This window comes from Chiloscyllium punctatum, chromosome 5, assembly GCF_047496795.1.
Source record: "Chiloscyllium punctatum isolate Juve2018m chromosome 5, sChiPun1.3, whole genome shotgun sequence".
Classification (NCBI taxonomy): domain Eukaryota; kingdom Metazoa; phylum Chordata; class Chondrichthyes; order Orectolobiformes; family Hemiscylliidae; genus Chiloscyllium; species Chiloscyllium punctatum.
In genome coordinates, this window is record NC_092743.1 from 36,852,512 (window position 1) to 36,872,416 (window position 19,905).

At 39.5% G+C, this 19,905-nt stretch overlaps 1 protein-coding gene across 4 annotated transcripts in view; it reads left to right on the top strand.

Annotated features, from left to right (window-relative positions):
- snap47 (synaptosome associated protein 47) overlaps positions 1-5,956 on the top strand; it is a 61,867-nt gene extending 55,911 nt beyond the window's left edge. For all 4 annotated transcript variants that reach the window (XM_072570046.1, XM_072570047.1, XM_072570045.1 and 1 more), the window contains exon 5: positions 960-5,956. In XM_072570046.1, coding sequence (XP_072426147.1) covers positions 960-1,106 — 147 coding nt within the window. In that variant the 3' untranslated portion in view covers positions 1,107-5,956. The remainder of the gene's footprint in view (positions 1-959) is intronic.
- The last annotated feature ends 13,949 nt before the right edge of the window (positions 5,957-19,905 follow it).

Here is a 19,905-nt window from a genome sequence, read left to right on the forward strand (position 1 = left end):
CCTCAACTCAGTCCTAAATTTGTGACTCCTGTGTTGGGGATAAAGGTAACTACAAGCCAAGTTCTGAACTATGGATGCTGGTAATTCTTCAGCACCTCTTCCAAGGAGGCCTATATAAACACAAGTTTATCACAGCAGAACTCTATTTTTTGCTATCTTTTACTATTCTTCTAACCAACTGTTAATCATCTAGTTTGTTGGTTTAGAGTGCCTTTTTGGTTGATTAGCTTTTGTGGAGCACTTTGCCATGGGTTTTACATAAAATAAATGTAAGCTGTTGCTGAACATTGCAGTTTTGGAGTACTTATCATCTTGTGGTGCAGTTAACAAGTAATGATTGATTAATTATCTGGAATTATGCAGCCTTTGAGGCTCACTGGCTTCCTGTACAAGTGTGGCATACATTGAGAAATATGACCATTGTTGGGTACAGTACAGTTCATGTGGAACTTGCTTCAGGTTTATGTTCAGATTATGCCCACTAAATTTCTGATTCTGGAGTATTTTTACCCAGTTTCTCTTAACTATCGTGGTTCTGCACTCTGGAATTCCTTATCTAAACCTGCCTGCCTTCTACCTGGGTTATGAACAAGTTCTGTACTTGAGTATGTTTGTAAGTTGATGTGTACCCAAGTTTGAACGCAATATAGTAAAATAGCTTTGTGTGCATATGTGCAAATGTTTGCAGGTTGGATCCTCAGAATTGATATTATTGTAGGATCATGCTTGTAAGTCTGACATTTGTTAATGGCCTGCCTGCATGCTTTTAGTTACTTTACCCCAACTCAGCTGCATGTTGTCCTCAAGTTGGCTTGTTACATTGACCTAGCTGCCAGTTCCTATAGGATATGAAGGAAATGAAAGGGAGCAATCTATGCCATGTGATACTATATACAACTTGAACCTGCCAGCATTGGTATACACCAGGAGCAACTCACTTGCCTACTCTTTCGTTTTAGATTTTACGGAAGTTGAAGACTATCGCTCTGGATACTGAGGCTGAGCTAGAGCGTCAGGACGAAGTGCTGGATGTCATCAGTTCCTCCACAGACCAGGCAACATCCCGGATAAACATGAGTCACCGCCGAATGCGGAAACTCCTGTAGGACTTGAGCTGACCAAATGTTGCAATGCTCAGTCATGTTCAATGCAGCTCGTTCTTCAACAGGCCATCAGCATTTGGATGGAATGCTTCAAAGAGCTGGAACAACAATGGGTCAGATGGCAATGAATCGGGTTCACTCACTCATTAAAGTTTGAAGAGAAAGACCTGTTTATGTGTATCTGGCTTGAGACTGTTGAAAAATTTCATATAAATTGTTAGAACAATCTGTGGCCAGTCTGCTGTTCTATTGTCTTGGCCTCATCAACAATATGTCAGCATACGTAGAGGAGCTAAGAATGTGCTCTTGTCATTCAGACTCCATTTCCATGGCAACCATCTAAGCATCTAATATTCAATTGTTTTAGAACACAATAAATTTTAGCTAATTGCAGAAAAGCTTCAAAGATGCTAGCAAATTCAGACATTCTTCTAATTTGCAATCTATAAAAAACGCAGTTTCTTTAAAAACAATGAATGAGACTTAATGATACAATAATTTTTTTTCTAAGGGAATATAGATAGATGTACCCTTGAGTCAAGATTCCTCCCTATATGAGGCATGCCTTTCTGGTTGCTTATGAATTTACAACTGGTACCATGCCACTTCACCATGCAGAGGAAAGTCATGCAAAGCGTACATGTGCCAATACATTCCTGTTACAGCTTGAAGCTCAGACAAAATTTCACTACTCCATGACACACTATTGCTTCTTTCTCCGGTTATTCCTGGTGAATTGCATCCATTAGTGATCAACAAAGTGCCAATAATGTGCAGCTAGTCGAGCAGTTTGTGAAAAGGAAAAGGAAGTTTAATTTTTCTGGTGAGACACATCACCCAAAATGTTTCTCATTTGAGATTCAGAGACAGCTGTTTTAACCTTAAGATTTCCTTCCTTGCATTTTGTGCATTGGATTCAGTCATAATTAGTGCTTTGCAACAAGATCATCTTTGGGGGTAAGAGAAGAGAAATTAGTAAATTCAGTCATAGTGAGTGGTGGGATTTAGAATTGCAAAATCTCAAGATAAGTGTTATAGGGATTGTGTTCAAGAAGGGAAGGACAGTAAAAAGGTTTAAAATCTGACTGCATCTACTTGTTTCTGTCAATTGCCACAAACACGATGAGAGCAAACAAATGGTAGCATTATGAATTCCATTTGTTAGCTATCCTATCAGTTGTAGTTTGGGGATGCTGTGCCTTGCATACACTCACTCAATGAGAAAAATTGAACAAGGCAAATGGACTTGCAGTTCTACTGTCAATGGATTATTGAACTTTTTGCTTCAATGCATTAATCATGTTTATCTGTCCCTATATATCCCTATTCTGTGTGCTACAAGGATTTGGTTTGTGGGTGACATTTTCATACTATGTGCTTGAGTTCTGGGAGTGGTGGGAAGTGAATACAAAATACAGTTATTGACTGTGCTCTTTTGATATTTTTGTGACACCGAAAGAAAGCTTTGATGTGTGTACCACAACAGTGAAGTGTTAATGATTACAACTCTACCTCTGCCATTGTTGACTGCAGTGGCGAAGGAAATAATATAAAGAATTAAATGTATCACACAAAACATTAAAAAAACAAAGTTTAAAATGCATTGCTTCAAGAATATACTATATTGGTACCAATATGCTAAATACACACTACACTATTTACTTATCTTGCTAGTGATATCTAGGGCCACAATATCAATACTGCATCAGCAGCATTCTCACCAAGACAGCCTGGAATTTTAAATCAAAAATGGTCTTGGGAGTTTCCTCTACATGTGGCATAACTCCTTTTAATGTTGATTTGCTGTCTGTTTGTACTCACGGTGTGCTGCAAATATGTACATTAGGATGTTGCATGGCCTTAAAAATGTCTTACTAAGTTAAATAGATGAAGTTATAACCATAACACGCATATCCCAGTATGCAATGCTAATTAACATATTCTCCTGTTGATCGTTATTTTCACTTGTACTTCAGTGCATGAGCATGTCTTTACCCCTGTGAGTGGATGCAGCTTTCCTTTGGAGATATACATGAAAAAGTAGTAGGACCAACAGGGAATTGTGCACTTTAATAAACTTCAAGATATAAACGGAGTACTTTCTGTGCTGAGGAGTTCAGTTCATTGGCATGGTTTATTTGGCTGGATCTCACATGTAACTTTTATAATGTCACATTAATTGATTGATCGTTGTGAATTGTAATATCCTAGGACATGCTGGAAATGTTCAATAGAATTGCTTACTTTTAAGATGTAGCATTGGCATTGTTCAGTTATTTGAGTATACTTGACTTAATATTTTTGATTTATGATGGGTATTGAAGTGGGGTGACGTTCCCTCATTTCCCTCCCCACTGCTTCCAAACTGGGAGATGGAATAATGTGTATGGAGACATAGGATAATTGACAATGCAGCACATGGATAAGCAACACTCTCAATGTGTTAAGTCCGCTTTCATGGATGAATTAGAGTAGGTAGACTCAGTGTGAATCAATTTCCATTCTTGGTCCACTGTCCACACACGAGCCATGAAAGGAGAAAGAGGCGCAGTGTGAAAGACTACAGATTATCCCTAAAAATAATTGAAATCTTGAAAGCTTGTGCTTTTAGATACTTTGGCACGATAGAACATCGAGCAGCTAGATAAAATGGTTACAAAGATAAGTATGTATATTTACTGGATATATATTAGGTTTTATAGTAGAAGGCACTGAATTCACAACTATTGCTGGTAAATTAGATGTTGATATGATCTTGGCAAAGCCTGTAGTTATTTCATCATTTTTTCTGGAAGAACAGGATCTTTACCTGGATATTTTGCTTTTGAACTCTACAAAGTGCATTAGCAAATTGCTACTGGTAAGTTGTTCTTTAGTTCATTTCTGGATTCTAGTGAGTTCTGAACTGCAATATTTCAGTGCTACTGTTTTGGTCCTTGTTACTGATAGTGCCACAGATTTGCATGCATCTTGCTCTCAAGAACAATTGGTCTTCAACAGCACTTTATCCTCAAAAAATAACACCTTATTTCCCCAATTGATCTCAGCGTTCATAGATAGTAACCCTATTGTCTTTTCATTGAAGAATCTGGCTGCATATCAAGGATCTGTGCCTTGGCCTTAATAACTCTCCAGACAGTCCTTTACAATTTGTGATATTGTAAAAATAAAAATCCTTATGTCAGTCTTAACCTTTTTGTTCACAACGCAGATTGTGTGTTGTCTTCTCCGGCAGCTCAGCTTATCCTAAAAAATATTGTTCCATAATTGTTCTTTTTCCTGTAATACATTGGATATGTAATGTTCTCTCAGAACAGCTACCTTCACGAGAGAAGGTGCCAGCTTCTCATTCCTCATAAGCCCTATTTTGACCATCAGTGATTAATCATGTCTGTTTTTCATTTATTATGCTTTTTGTCTCCTTTTGCAGTGACACGGGAAGCTTTTCTTGATCCTCTTGAATTTGTATTGTGATTCTCTTCTGGTATTTTTATTTTTAGGTCTTAACATGATTTCTCAGTATAAGATGTAGATATTTTACACTTAGCGTCAGTCAGTGGACCTTCCCCCACACATATATGTAAAGCTTCTACCACTGCCCAATAAAGTGCCTTATTCCTAATTTTGGAAGAACCGTTTCTTCTTCCTCCAACTGTGACATTTCAAAATTTGCACACCCTATGGCCTTTGTGAGATTGCCAATTTAGTGTTGAATGTAGGTAGCATATTGTAGACTTAGAGCCATTCGGAAACTGTTAAAAGCAGTCCAATTTTCTATCTCTTTAAATTTGCCCAGACAAGAGGGAAATTGGACTGAATTGAAGCCAAATATTGGAGTTAAGGTAACACCTACACAGGTTCCTTCACAGTTCATGTTTTAAGTTTATTTTTGTGGATATCATTATTGTAATTTCCAATTTAAAAATTATAGTCAGTTTGATCACAGCTATGGCATAAACCATAAATTGTTGATCCCTGGATCATTGCTCTCAACATTGCTTCATAGTGACTGGTTTTCTGGCCATGATTCTCTGCTTTATGGTCTCTGGTTACCCAGCCTTGATTCACCTCGCCATGGTCCCTTGTTATCTGGCCATGCATTGTGATCCATTGTCTGCCTATCTAAACATTGGTCTCCCATCAATGGTGCATGCTGTCTGGCTGAGAGTACCTGATCAATAATGCCTGGCCATAGATCGTGGCTACCTTGTGCCATGTCATTTGCCCTTTTGCAATTGAGGCAGCACGCCAAATTCGGACAGCCAATGAGAAGATGAGTCTATCATATCTTGTACATAGACATACATTTTATTTGTAAATTACAAAATAATGTTTTAAAATAGTCTTTTTTCCCGAGTCTTAGCTGCTGGGAGAATGGTTTTATGCATTTCTCTTTGGTTCACCATTTTGTTTTCTAATTCTTATTGTGTGGCCTAAAGGGGTCCATGGTATGCAGTCCATAAAAATGAAAGTTTGGGCACCCCTGACTTTTATTTGATGCTTTTGAGAAGAGTACTGCCAAACCAATGGAGGAAACCGAATTCCTGCCAGACACAGTCATTCTGCAAATTACAGCACTGATTTTCAGATGGAATTATATATGTAGTCATTTTTTTTTGTTTGTGTGGTCTTTAAAATCAACCATTGATTATAACGATAGAGGGAGTCGAATTTCAAGCGGTTTCAGGTAATTGTCTGCAGACTCTCTATGTTTAGGAAAATGGTTTGTAATGGGGAGCAGGCATTATTAAATCTCTTGCTTTCAGTACTATATTACTGATTTGCTGTATGGAATTGTACACGCTGCCTGTGTCGTGTTTGCTTTGTACAATAAATACTGAAATAAATCTACAAACCACATTACAGAGGCTGTGTTGAAATTTTTGGATGTCTCTGTTACGGCTGCCTTGCCCATATGTTTATACAGTTCTCCTGTGTTGTGTTCTGGGTGGCATAGCAACAGTGTGAAGAGGAAGGCTACTGACTCCATCTCTGTCTCAGGAACACAGAAATAGTTAGATTTATTAGGTGCTCCCAAGGGTAGGCACAGAGCCTTCCCCTGCAAACCGTAGGAATTCTCCTACAGCATTGGATCTGTAAGTGCTGGTTCATTCTGCATTTCTGAGTGTAACAATGTTTGATAAAATCCTAATTATTCATGGAGCTGGAATGCTTAAAATTTGTTGCTCGTTTTGCGTTGTCATTGAAGTTGGCGGTGGGCTGTTGTCTTGACCCACTCAATACAGCTTTCATACAAGTAAGTGTCTTCCTAGGACACAGCAAAGAGCAGAAAAAGTCAACCTTCTTGCTATCAGGCTGGAGTCACATACAGGCCAGGCTGAGTAAGAAAGGCAGGTTTCTTTCTCCAAAAGTTGTAAGTGTACCAGTTGAAATTGTCCAACAATCTGACAATTTTGTAATGATTTTTACTGAAACCAGTCTTACAACAGTTCTTCTGTGTTGTGTTCTGGGTGGCATAGCAACTTTTAATTTACACTTGTGGATTTAAATAATGTAGATTATTAGTTCCTTGTAGAATAATAATATCAAACCCTGTCACTGTTGAAGAGTGTTGACCTGACTGCCCATTAAGAGGGATGTCCACCCTTTGATACTTGGCTAGGTAACCATTCTATATCTCCAAATCTATATCATGAGGTGGGACTTCCAATTAAACCCTGTGCCTGATCCTGGCATTGCTAGACTTGCAGATGCTAGCATTTCCTGCAGGCATCTCTGAAGATCAGAAGGTCTGAGAGTTTGGTTAAGTAAGTGGGCAAAAACTTGGCAGATGGAATAAAATGTGAAAAACTACATGATTATGCACTTTGGTAGGAAGAATAGAAGTCCTGAATATTACTTAAATGAGGAAGGACTGCAGAAAACTGAAGCACATAAGGATTCGGGGTCCTTGTGTATGAATCACAAAAAAGCTAGCATCCAGGGATAAATGTGTAACAAAGGCAAATGGAACATTGGCTTTTATTTCCAAGGGAATGGGGTATAAAATTAGCGAAGTCTTGCTAAAACTATACTAGGCACTAATCAGAATATACCTGGAATACTGTGAACAGTTTTGGTCCCCCATCTAAAGAAAAGCATTAAAGGCAGTTCAGAGAATGTTCACTCCTTTCTGGATTTGAAGAGATTTTCTTATGAGGTGAGGTTGAGTAGGTTGGGCTTGTACTTGTCTGAGTTTAGAACATTGAAACATGTAAGATTCTTGGTGGAATTGACAAAGGTAAATGTGAAAGGTTATTTCCTGTGTGTAGGAGAATGTAGGACCAGAGAGCCTAATCTCAGTTTAAGGAGTCATCCAATTAAGATAGAGATGAGGATGAATATCTTTGAGGTAGTGAATCTGTGAATTTTTTTTTAGGACTGTTGAGGCTAGGACATTAAGTATATTCAAGACTGAGAAAGATTTTTTTTTCAGAAAGGGAATCAAGAGTTATACAGAAAAGGCAGAGAAGTGGACAATATCAAATAAACCATAAGACATTGGAGTGGAAATTAAGCATTCCGCCCATTGAGTCTGCTCTGCCATTCAATCCTGGCTGATAGATTTTCAACCCCATTTTCTGGCTTTCTCCCCATAACCTCTGATCCCCTTGGCATTCGAGAACTTATCTGCCTCTCTTTTCAAAAATGGCGTGGTGTCCACAGCCCTCTGGAGTAATGAAGTCCATAGAATCATCACTCTCTGGGTGAAGTAGTTCCTCCCTATCTCTGTTCTAAAACATTTTCCATTTACTTTAAGGCTCTCCTATCAGGTCCTTGTCTCTCTTCTAATGGAAACACCCTCCCAACATCCATTTGGTCCAGACCGTTCAGTATTCTGAAAGTTTCAATCAGATCCCCCTCATCCTGCCAAACTCCATTGAGTATAGTCCCAGAGTCCTCAAATGTTCCTCGTGTTAAGCTTGTGAGATAATTGAGTGGTGGATCAGACTTGATGGGGCGAATGGCCTCCTGCTCCTATGTCTAATGGTCTTATTACCACTCATTTTGAGACGCTGAAGTATTTTGTAGCTGACCAGCTAATCTGGGATTAAACCTGGACATGCCTTGTCTCATATGACACAGGGCTAACAAGCAATATGGTTAACCACTGGCTGGTCAGAGCATGACAGAGTTAGGATTACAACAGTGCAACTTTCAAGACTGGAGAAAGGGTACTTTAAAACACTTAAACGATATTCAGTGATAAGGTGCTGCTTATTGTCAGAAATTTTCTTTGCAGGAGGGGTCACCTTGGCAGCTGCGACTTCAGAAATTTAGGCTTTGCCCCAAAGCCACAGTGCTCAATAGGTGGATCATACCCAGCTGAAATAAAAATTCCTGATGCCCATAGTCTTGGATAAGTGTTAGAGTTGGCTTAAAGGAGATGGAAAGTCTTGAGGAATGGTGAATGGAGGGGAGTGTGGGTGGGAGCGTGTTTTGTGTATATTTTTAAAAATTCACTTGCCAACAGGAGAGAGGTTCCATTTCCACATTTTCCCTTCTCATGCACACCACCAGCTCTGCTCTCCATTCAGCTCTGAGGAGGGAAAATGTGTTTGGTTGTGCTGAAGAAAAGGCGACTTTTATTCTTGTACACCTCATTTAAGATTTAAAGTTTTAAGTTTAAACTGAAACCTGGAGGAATGAAGAAAAGACTTAAAATCGAGGGTAGTGAGTGTAAAGATGTGGTAGAGGTGGGCAGCAGCAATTACTTCAACAGGAAATTGGGTGGATATTTGGCAGAAAAAATAAAATGGGGGTTGGGGAGAGGAGTAAGAGCTGAAGGAGTTTATGATGCATTTTGAATTGTGAGGAAGTATTCAAGAATACAAATATAGGACTGAAGCCAGAAACATTGGCACGTGGAATAAAACTCCAGGTAAACCTGTTACGGTTAGAGGATACAGTGATTGGTCTTTCTGGTTTTCCGTCATAAATTCTTAGAGCATGGAAGATGGCTGGCCCATTTATCCCATTCTGGTTGTTTGAAAGAGCTGTATAAGAATTCTGAAGCATTTCTATTCGCAGATGTAAGAAATTCTCTACCACAAAGAAGGACAGAAATTGCTGGAATAGCTCAGCAGGTCTGGCAGCTTCTGTGGAGAGAAATCAGAGTTAACGTTTTGAGTTGGATGACCGTTCCTCAGATTCTACCACCTAGACAGACAAGGGGGGAGGAGCATTCACTTAGAAAAATTACCACCTGCAAGCTCCCTTCTAAACCATCATGACTTGGAAATATGTTGCTGTTCTCTTGCTGTAGATGGATCAAGAAACCTTGCACCAACTGGACTGCAACAGTTCCAGAAGGTGGATAAGCAGCAAATCCCTTCTTTGCTGTTCTTACAACCCATGAAAGAATAAAATAAGTCTGTGACAATCATAATGCTGCAAATTCTGCAACCATGTTAGTTTAATGTACTGACTTCTGACTGATAACCAATGCTGCTGTTTTGGTTGTCCTAATGGATAGTGGCATCCAGTCATTTACTAGAGTAGGTGGAGGCCTGAATTGCCATTATGGAACTGCTTTTATAAGATTTTCCTAATTAGTTATTGATTTTTTTTTGAAGAAGGCAAAGTGTACCATCTTATTCCTAAGTTTGAGAACCGAGAAATACCATTACCTTGACCAAGTCCCTTTCTTTGAGCTATTCATGTGCCTCTGTTTGCTTCTCTCTCTCTCTCTCTCTTTCTACTGCACCCCAATTGCAACATTTTATTTTTCTCTAGAACTGGCCCTTAAATGGATTTAAAAGTTTTGAAACTGGTACTCCCATCCCCAGCATTATTCCAAATCCCTTTCCTGTTGATGTTTAACATCTCAATCTTGCAATTGTGAAATGAAATAGGATATTCAAATTAAATAGGATCACAGGAATGTACTGGGCTCCGAGAAATTAGTGTTATCCAGCTGGTCACTCCCAAAGTTTCAAAAACCTGTAGTTTACACTATCTCTGAAACACTTTCTCTGCCAAATATCTGTCCAGTTCATCTTCAATTTGTTGGCTACCTCCAACTCAGTATTTTTCCCACAGTCTGCCCTATATATTTATTGCCTGTTGTCTAAAGTGGTTATCACATGTACTGATGTAGAATTTAGTCTCCTGTAAAAGTTGATCCCAACTTTCCAAGAACACACCATTCTGACTCAGCTCATTGGCACACTCTGTGCTCAGAGAATCACAATAGGGACCAGGATGTGAAGCAAGAGGTTTCTTAATTTTCTCCATTGATGCCAAATCAAGAGAGCAATTTTCTCACTGAGCTACTGGGGGAGCTTCAATAATGTTTTAGTTTTGCATTGAAATGCAAACGTAAGATTGTAACAAACGGCACAGTCAATCCCCAGAGGTGTGCTGCAGCCATCTGGCAGTAAGCCCCTCTAAAGCATTGCCATCCAAAGTTGACCCCTTAATTTAAATCTAAATAATAGGTGTTTTACAGGCACATAAATGATAATTTCATTCACTTTCTCTAAATGAACTTTGGCCTGTTACTCTGTTAATTGGTGAATTATTTTTTATTGTCTTGTTTGACACTGGTAAAAACTATATATTTATTGCCTAGTTATAATTGCTTTAAGCAGGTCAACATGTGCCTATTATTGATAGCGATGGCAATGAGTTAACTATGGAATGCAGAACTGGCATCATGTGCAGCCAGGACCAGGCAGAGGTGTCAGGCTCTGATCCCTGAAGGATGTTAGTGAACCAGTTAGGTTTTGGATCAAGGTTAATCCACAAATCACCAGATTTATTAAATTCCACTCTGGGGATTTGAATTTAGAACCTTTGGATATAAAGCTTTTTACAGCACCTCATTTGTACAAATTGACCTGGATGTCTCCAACACCCATTCTCCCATTTTCTTCATTGAGGAAAAAATACTGTCAGAGAAAATCTGATCTGACCACAGAGCAACATTAAATATGATCACAATCAAGAACGCTACAAAACAAAATGGGCATGTATTGTGTCAAAATGTATGAATTCAATAAACTACCAGAACTGACATGCACCTCTGCTTTCAGGTAAGGGAACATTAGAAAAGTGAACATTAAAGTTAATCTGTTTGTTCAGGCCATGAGTTAGGTCCAGGGTGTATTTGGAGACATTTTAAACCCTTTAACTTAAGAAAAATATGAGACGGGAAAGCTACAGTTAAGGCATCTAAATGTGACAATTTTATTATCTACTTACAAACTATAGAAGTGAAAAGAAATCTTGATTCTATTTCTAGGACCCAAGACCAAATTCAGTAAAGGACACCTCAACCTGGTTGCTGTCCAACCCTTTCTGTTCCCTGTTGTGTGCTGACTGGTAATCTATTTTGGAGATGCCCAGTGCACTATGAGTTGTTTTTATTACATCACCAACCTTTGTTTCTTGCAACCACTGCCACAGAGTTTCTGATATGTCCTCCTCTTTGATCTGGGAGTAGTTGTTGCTGACACTCTGGCTGAAAAAGAAACATGCTGTGTTTCCCAGTATTAAACGCGATGAGAACAAAATAAACTAAAATGCAGCAAGGTTTTGTTTAAAATCCTTGTTTGTATAAAAGGAACAGCTTATTCTGTTCTGGAACTGAAAAAGTTTGGTGCAGAACATCTACAGACAGTAACTTCATGAGGTAACTTCTGTTGAAGAGTCGCTAGACTCAAAATTTTAACTCTGAATTCTCCCCACATATGCTGCTAGACCTGCTGAGCTTCGACAGCAATTTCTGTTTTTGTTTGAAGAGGTAACCTACAAGATTACTTTTTTTTAAAAATCCATCCTGGGATGTTGATGTTGCTGGCAAGGTCAGCATTGATTGCCCATCCTGGGTAGCTTCCCCATAAACAGGGATTAATGGGGAAACTTGGTAGGTTTGACAACAGCTATGGAGAGAAAGCAGTGTTAATATAGAACATAGAACAATACAGAGCAGAACAGACCCTTCAGCCCTCGATGTTACGCTGATCTGTGAACTAATCTAAGCCCATCACCTAAACTGTAATGCTGTCTCTGTACAGACACTGCTGAATTTCTCCACCAACTTTTGTTTGTTTAAGGTTTCCAGAACCCATAACTCTTTGTTTTATTCATAAGTAGCTCACCTGTTTCAGAGGACAGTTAAGAGTCAATCACATTGCTGTGGGTCTGAAGCAGTGGGATCTAGACCAGACCAGGGAAAGGATGGCAGATTTCCTGCCCTGAAAGGCACATTGAACCAGATAGTTTTATATTTTTGACAAAAATCTAATAATTTTACAAATATAAATTTTATCCCAGATTATTTAATAAATTAAATTAAAATCTACCAGAAACCCCAACAAGATTTGAACTCATATCTCTGGAACATTAGCCTGGACCTCTGCTTTATTACTCTAGTAAGATTTACTATTATGCTCCTTCTCATCTTGGTGGCACAGCAACATTTACAGAGGAAAAATAAAATCAAATTTTCAAGTAGATTCTCTGGCTTTATCCAGATGCAGATGAATGAATGGTGACCTCCATTCACTGCTGAATTGCAACTTCTACCTCCAGAATTCATTGACCCCGTAAACATAAATAGATACTTAAAATTGGCAGGAAAGTACTCGGGTGGGAGAAAGTGCCTTTACCACAGGCGCTCAGTGGTATGGGTGTGAGCCAGCAGTGATTAAATATTAACTAAATATAAATAAATACATCTTTCTTTGAGTGCCAAAATACATAGACATGTTGCTTAATTTCTAATGCTTATCCTGTACATCAATGCTAACTTGTGCACATTCTTGCTCCTCTCTGTATCCTCCACTTTGTTCACGTTCAATTCACTAAACTGTGCCAGGCCATTTTCCCATTTTTTGGATAGACTTACCTGCCACATTTACAGAAAACCAAACTGCTTAATATTTAGCCTATTCATAATTTTTGTTAGCTTAAGTGCACATTACTGGTTCTCTCTGATCTGTGAAACTCAAATAATCCATCAATTCAGACACTTTTATTCTCCACGTTAGGCCTTTACCTTCAATAGGTTTCAAAAGAGTAAATCTCTCTCATGAATCTGTGTTTTTCTGCGGTAAATATTCACCTGCCTCCAATCCTGAGGTAAGAATTGTTCCCTTCATCCAAGTAACCTGCCTATTTTTATTTTGCTGGCACAATACTCAATCTGAGATGGAATCCTTCCTACCCACCAGTTCTCCACTTTCTAATATAATACAAAACATCTGGAACAATTCTTCACATCCACCTGTCCTCAATCCCCCAAGCTATCCATTTATTCCGTAAGTTAGATAGTTTGAACAATACATAATTGGTTGAAATGCACTTCTTTTCCAGCAGGGGGCACCGATGTCTTGCGTTGCTGAATCCTTCAGGGCAGGGAAAGCCCTCAACTGAGAGCAAGTTGAACAACAGAACAAGACTGTTCCTTAAAGAAAATAAACAGACCCAGAGAAGCCGTATACTTAAGCCCAGTCCACACCCATCCACCTACAGGTCAAGCCGTTGTCGGTTTGCAGTCAATATTTTTCAGTTGAATTTGTTTTAAACCAAGTTCATTATGATAAAACCATTCAATATTTTGTTGATTTATTTTAGAAAAGTGTCAAACTATATTTCTAAAACTGGGAAGCAGTGTAATGCTGCAATTTAATGAAATATTTTATAATTAAAAAATCTCTGCTCTCTCTTCCCCCCCCCCCCACCCCAACCAGTTTATACCAAACAGATGTGGAAATAAGTATGCCAAGGTTTATATTAGTGGTTCCTGATTGATGAGGTTTAAGTTCCAGATCCAGTTTACAAACACTTTGTGAAATTTACTTCATTTTGCACTGTGCCCATCAGTTCAACTCCACAACTGGCAACATTGAAGACAGAAAATTTTGCAGGGGGCATTACAGCAGGTTGGTACTGCTGGATGAATCAAAAATAAAATACTGCAGATACTGGAAATCTGAAATAAAAACAAAATGTTTGAGAATTCAGATCTGGCAGTGTCCATGGCGAAAGAGACTATGTTAACATTTTGAGTCCAATATGACTTCATTTGGAACCATCATTGTTAGTTTATCGTTTAATCTGCCTTATTTGACATGCTTTGTTCTCACTTTTTAACTTTGTCATTTTGCTCTCTAGATTCCTGTCAAATTATAGCAGTCATAGATCTGAAACAGGTGACATCGTGACCCTAAAATAGCTAAATGGCTTTGTAAGTGACAGTATTCTCTTTCTGACTGAGCTGAATAGAGCAGCATGTCAGTAACTAAAATAATAAGATAAGGTTTAGTGTTAGACTAGGTTTAGTGTCAGAATGGCACTTGAGGTATGATGGCAGGCTCATAAAAGTCAATTTGGTTAAAAGTCAGCAGTTAGTTTGTTTATGTTAAGTAAGCTAACTCATAGAACTGGTGTTGATTGTTAATTATTTTTATATCATTCACAAAAATTGTTTTTTCTGTTTGGAGGGAATCTGATTATGACTATTGCTCTGACTGTGCACCTTACTGAGGCATAAGGAACCTTAAAGATGCATACTTCATCTCATTTAGTATTAACTTGGTCTGCCTTCGAAGAGAAATGATGTGTAAGAGACAAGGATATCTTTCAGGCCACAATAGTTACACCCCTGGGTCTCACTATTGTGTAAGTGTATAAAGGTCAGTATGAATCAACTCTCATGAAACTAAAACACTCAAGCACTGACGAAAGTGACACCACTGAACCTGAGAAGGTACCTACAGTAGACTCAAATTTATAACAGGCCTTCAGTTGTTTTATATGTTCTTTTTCTTTCATTAAAAAAAACATTTTTATAACTTTTCCAATATTTTCTCATGAAAATATTGCTTCCTTTCTTGGGGGGGAGGGATGCATGTAATATCACATATGGTACTTTTCTCCAAATGTCTCAGAGTGTCCATTTTTAATTTGTGAACTTAAATTGTTAGTTCAAAGTTTGTGAGAAGATTTGTAGCTCGGGTGCTCGTTGTTGTGGTTGTGTTCGCCGAGCTGGGAATTTGTGTTGCAGACGTTTCGTCCCCTGTCTAGGTGACATCCTCAGTGCTTGGGAGCCTCCTGTGAAGCGCTTCTGTGATGTTTCCTCCGGCATTTATAGTAGTTTATACCACTATAAATGCCAGAGGAAACATCACAGAAGCGCTTCACAGGAGGCTCCCAAGCACTGAGGATGTCACCTGGGCAGGGGACGAAACGTCTGCAACACTTAAGTGTGGAGAGCATCACAGCCAAAGCTGATCCATCTTTACTCAGTATGCACACTTGATTTGTCATTGTGGAGTGATCAATAGAATCTGACTGATGCTTCCCCGACTTCCCGCTGAGGACAACCAGCTCCTGTCAAGAAATCAGTGACCCAGCTCAGATCAGGCATTCAACTTGTGACTTAGTGCTGCTCCACACAGTACAATTACCTGCACAGTCAATAGACAAGTCTTTAATAAAAAGAAGAATTTGTTTTAATGTGGAACCTTTCACAACTTCAAGGCATCCTATATTGCCACTTCACTACAAGATTGTTTAACCCTACTTGTATAAATCAGTTTCCTTCTCTCTGAATCCCACCACTAGTATGTAAAGAAAAATAAAACCTTGCATTTGGGCAGTGCCTTTTGTGACGACTAGATATTACAAGATGCTTTACAGTCATTTGAAATATAGCCATTGTTGTGATGCAGGAAAGTTAAGACCATAAGATTTAGGGAGCAGAATTAGGCCATTCGGCCCATCAGGTCTACTCCACTATTTGATCATGGCAGATATGTTTTGCACGCCTATTCTCCTGCCTTCTTCCCATAATAAGAACTTATCTATCTCTGTCTTAAATACACTCAACAATTTGGCCTCCACAGCCTTCTGCAGCAATGAGTTCCACAGATTCATCACCCTCTGGCTGAAGAAATTCCTCTTCATCTCAGTTCTAAAGGATCGTCCCCTCACCTGAGGCAGTGCTCTTCGGTCCTAGTCTCTCCTACTAATGGAAATATCTTCTCCACAACCACTCAATCTGTGTCTGACACTATTCTGTAACTTGCAATGAGATTCCCTCCCCTCATCCTTATAGATCTCAACTGTTCTTCATGTGAGAGCCCATCATCCCTGGGATCATTCTTGTAAACTTGCCCTGGACACTCTCCAAAAACCAGCATATCCTTCCTTAGATACAGGGACCCAAAATTGCTCACGATATTCCAAATGTGATTCTGACCAAAGCTGTATACAGCCTCAGCAGTACATCTTTGTTCTTGTTTCCTTGCCCTCTTGAAATGATTGCTAACTTTGCATTTGCCTTCCTAACTGCCAACTAAAGCTGCATGTTAATCTTAAGAGAATCCTGAACTAGGGCTCCCAAGTCCCTTTGTGCTTCAGATTTCTGAAGCCTTTCCCCATTTAGAAAATAGTCTAGAAAACATACTTTTATTCTTCCCACCAAAGTGCATAACCTCTCACTGTCCCAAATTGTATTCGATCTGCCACTTCTTTGCCCACTCTCCTAGCCTGTCCAGGTCCTTCTGCAGGCTCCTCACTTCCTCACCACCACCTGCCCCTATACTTTGTAACATATGCAAATAATGCCCTCAGTTCCTTCATCCAGGTTGTTAATGTATAATATGAATAGTTATTGACCCAACACTGTCATCAGCTGCCATCCTGAAGAAGACCCCTTTATTCCCAATCTCTGCCTTCTACTAGTCAGCCAACCCTCTATCCATGCTACTACCTTGCCCCTAACACCATGAGCTCTTATCTTCTTTAGCAGCCTCCTGTGTGGCACTTTGACAAGAGCCTTCTGGGAATCCAAATAAGTCATGCCCACTGGCTGTCCTTTATCTAATTTACGAGTTACTTCCTCAAAGAATTCGAATAGATTTGTCAGGCATGACCTCAACTTGATGATGCTGTGCTGACTCTGACCTATTTTACCAAGCACTTCCAAGTACAAAACAATCTCACCCTTAATAATGGACTCTAAAATCTTACCAATGACCAAGGTCAAGCTAACTGGCCTTTAGTTTCCTCTCTTTTGCCTCCCTCCCTTCTTAAGCAAGGGTGTTACATTTGCTATTTTCCTCTGGGACTCTTCCCTAATTCCAATGTTTCCTGAAAGGTCACCACCCATACCTCCACAATCTCCTCAGCTATCTCCTTCAGAACCTTTGGGGGTATAGTCCATCTGATCTGGGTGATGTATCCACCTTCAGACATTTCAGCTGTTGCAGCATCTCTTTAGTGATGGCCATTGTACATTTAAGGCAGATTTGAGGAGGAATTTCTTTTTTGAGAGGGTAGTGAATTTGCAAATACTTTACTGCAGAGGGCTGTTGAGGCTGGCTTATTAATTATATTCAAGACCAAGGTAAACAGATCATTAATCAGTGAGGGAATCAAGTGTGATAGGGAAAATACAGGAAAATGGAGTTGATCCTTATCAGACCAGCCATGATCTCATTGAATGGCACAACAGATTTGGTGGGCTGAATGGCCTACTTATAGTCTTATAGCTAGAATCACAGAAATAGGGCCATGGGGTTCAGGGGGCTCCAGCTGTGAATGAACAAGCAAACATGAAGAAGAGAACATAAGTGATGTAGAGTAGGGTAGAGAGAAAGGGTGCACAGAAAGCATTGCAGCTACCTTCAGATCAGTGAAGGCCAATGTAGGAGGCATCTTCACATGACGAAAGAAGCAGCCACCTAAATCTTCCACCTCCTGAGGGTGGGTCTATAGTCACAGTGTTCGTGCACTGAAGATCCTGTCCACTGGCTCCTTTCAAAGCTCAACTGGCATCACCTAATCAGCAACCCACAAGTATATTTGTGAGGTTACTAATAAAAATCACAGCAAAACAATTAAGTTTGTTCAGTTCACTATGGATTCAATCAGCCAAATTACAACAAAACATGGGATTCACCGTCATCACTGGGTTCCCACACTATGAGGCACCATTAACTGAATGTATCTGGCACTTAGAACTCCTGGCTTCACCTAGCCATCATCCTGAACAGGAAGGGATTTTACTCCTTCAGTGCCTGGCTCATCTGTGACCAATGGGAACAATTTCTTTCAAATATGCAACTGCTTTCCAGATATCTACCATGGCATTTACATTCTGAACAGCTCTCAACTTTCTTGAATGCTTGCTCCCACCACACACATCATCTCCACAACTGGCTCTTGGGTGACCTGAGGAACTCTCAGAAGGGATAACTGATGATCTGCGTGATAGAAAACAGCACTACAATGCTGATCGTGCCAGTAGGCTACAACTGAACACACAATTGGGCTTTTAAAAATGCATTGCTTTAATATAGACTGCTCAGGAAGTGCACTCCAGTACTTGCTGGACAGACTCTTCAGATTAGTCATTGTTCTTGGTGCAATGCGCAACCTTGTTCAGCGAGGGGGTGAGAACTTAGACATGGGGGAAATGGGGCAAAAACTCATCTCCTCAGAGGAGAAGAAGGGGAGTTTGATGGAAGTGCTTAGGAGCTAATGTTGACAATGAGAACGTTGCGGAAGCCATGACAGTAATGTGATCAAGCAGACAAGCCCTCAAGAACCTGACAGCAGCTGCATTTGAGAACAAATGATTTTACATAAACATTTGTGGACATTCATAAATTATTGGCAATTGTGACATTGAAGCATTACTGACCTCAAAGGAAAGCTTGTTTCATAACTATGAAACATTATGATAGGCTGTTTGTCATATACTGTATGTTGCATTATATTGTTCACTTTGTACCAATTAGCTTTTCAGTTTTCTAGCCCAGTTATCACTATAAACTTCTGCAGGCTTTGCTTTGGGATTGTGCACTGATGACATAAACTTTACTTATGAGGGTCATTCATGTATCAAAGGTGTGTACTGATTTCTGAAGGACAATCATATAGCTTTCATTCAAACTTTCCAAAGATTAGGATTCTCCCAGCTGACAGCTGTGAATGAGAACCACTGAGCTCTTTTCAATTGTCCCAGATACACATGTGAGTATGTAAAGTTAGCATTGGCTGCACAAGATAGTCCATAATGACATGATAAATAGTTAGAAATCTTAAAAGGTTGACTGAGATCAAAGGAAGATAGATAAAAATCTTGTATTTCTTTCCCAGTAATGCTATTCAGAAGGCTTGCATCTTGTTGTTTTCAATGTTCTGATGTAAGCATTCCTTACTCAAAATTTCATTAAGACTTTGATGCTTGGATGTTGGATCTGGCAGTTGTGGTTTGGAGGCTTTCAGCAAGGAGGCAGTACCCTACTGGTATTATCACTGGACTGTTAATCCAGAGATCCAGGTTGTATTCTGGGGACCCGGGTTCAAATTGCCCTCTCCTTGTTTATCTGATAGCTCAGCAGCCTGTTCCTCGATGGGTCTGAGCTTCCTTGTGCCTGGTGTCCTCCCCAGCACTACACCTGTCTGTGCTGCTTGCGCTAGTTCTTCATTTTCTCCTCATGCAGAAAGTAAGGGGCATTCAGAGACAGTAGCATGGTTACATGTGCACTGTGGCTGCATAGATAGATACAGATAGAGATCTCAAAGCTGTACTTGTCCTTGTGCGTGATTAATAAGATGACTGTGTAGGAGGGAAATTAGAAATTGAATGAATCTGAATGAAAGCTGGTTCAGTTTGATCAAACAGTTAGAGTTAATTGGGATCAATAAAGCTTTACATGATGAAAATGCCTAACATTCATGTGAGGTGTTCATCCTGGAGTGACATTTATTGATGGTGACCTTGTCCTATGCAAGCTTTTAGTGAGAAGCTATGGCTTGTGTAAATTTACCTAGTTGTGAT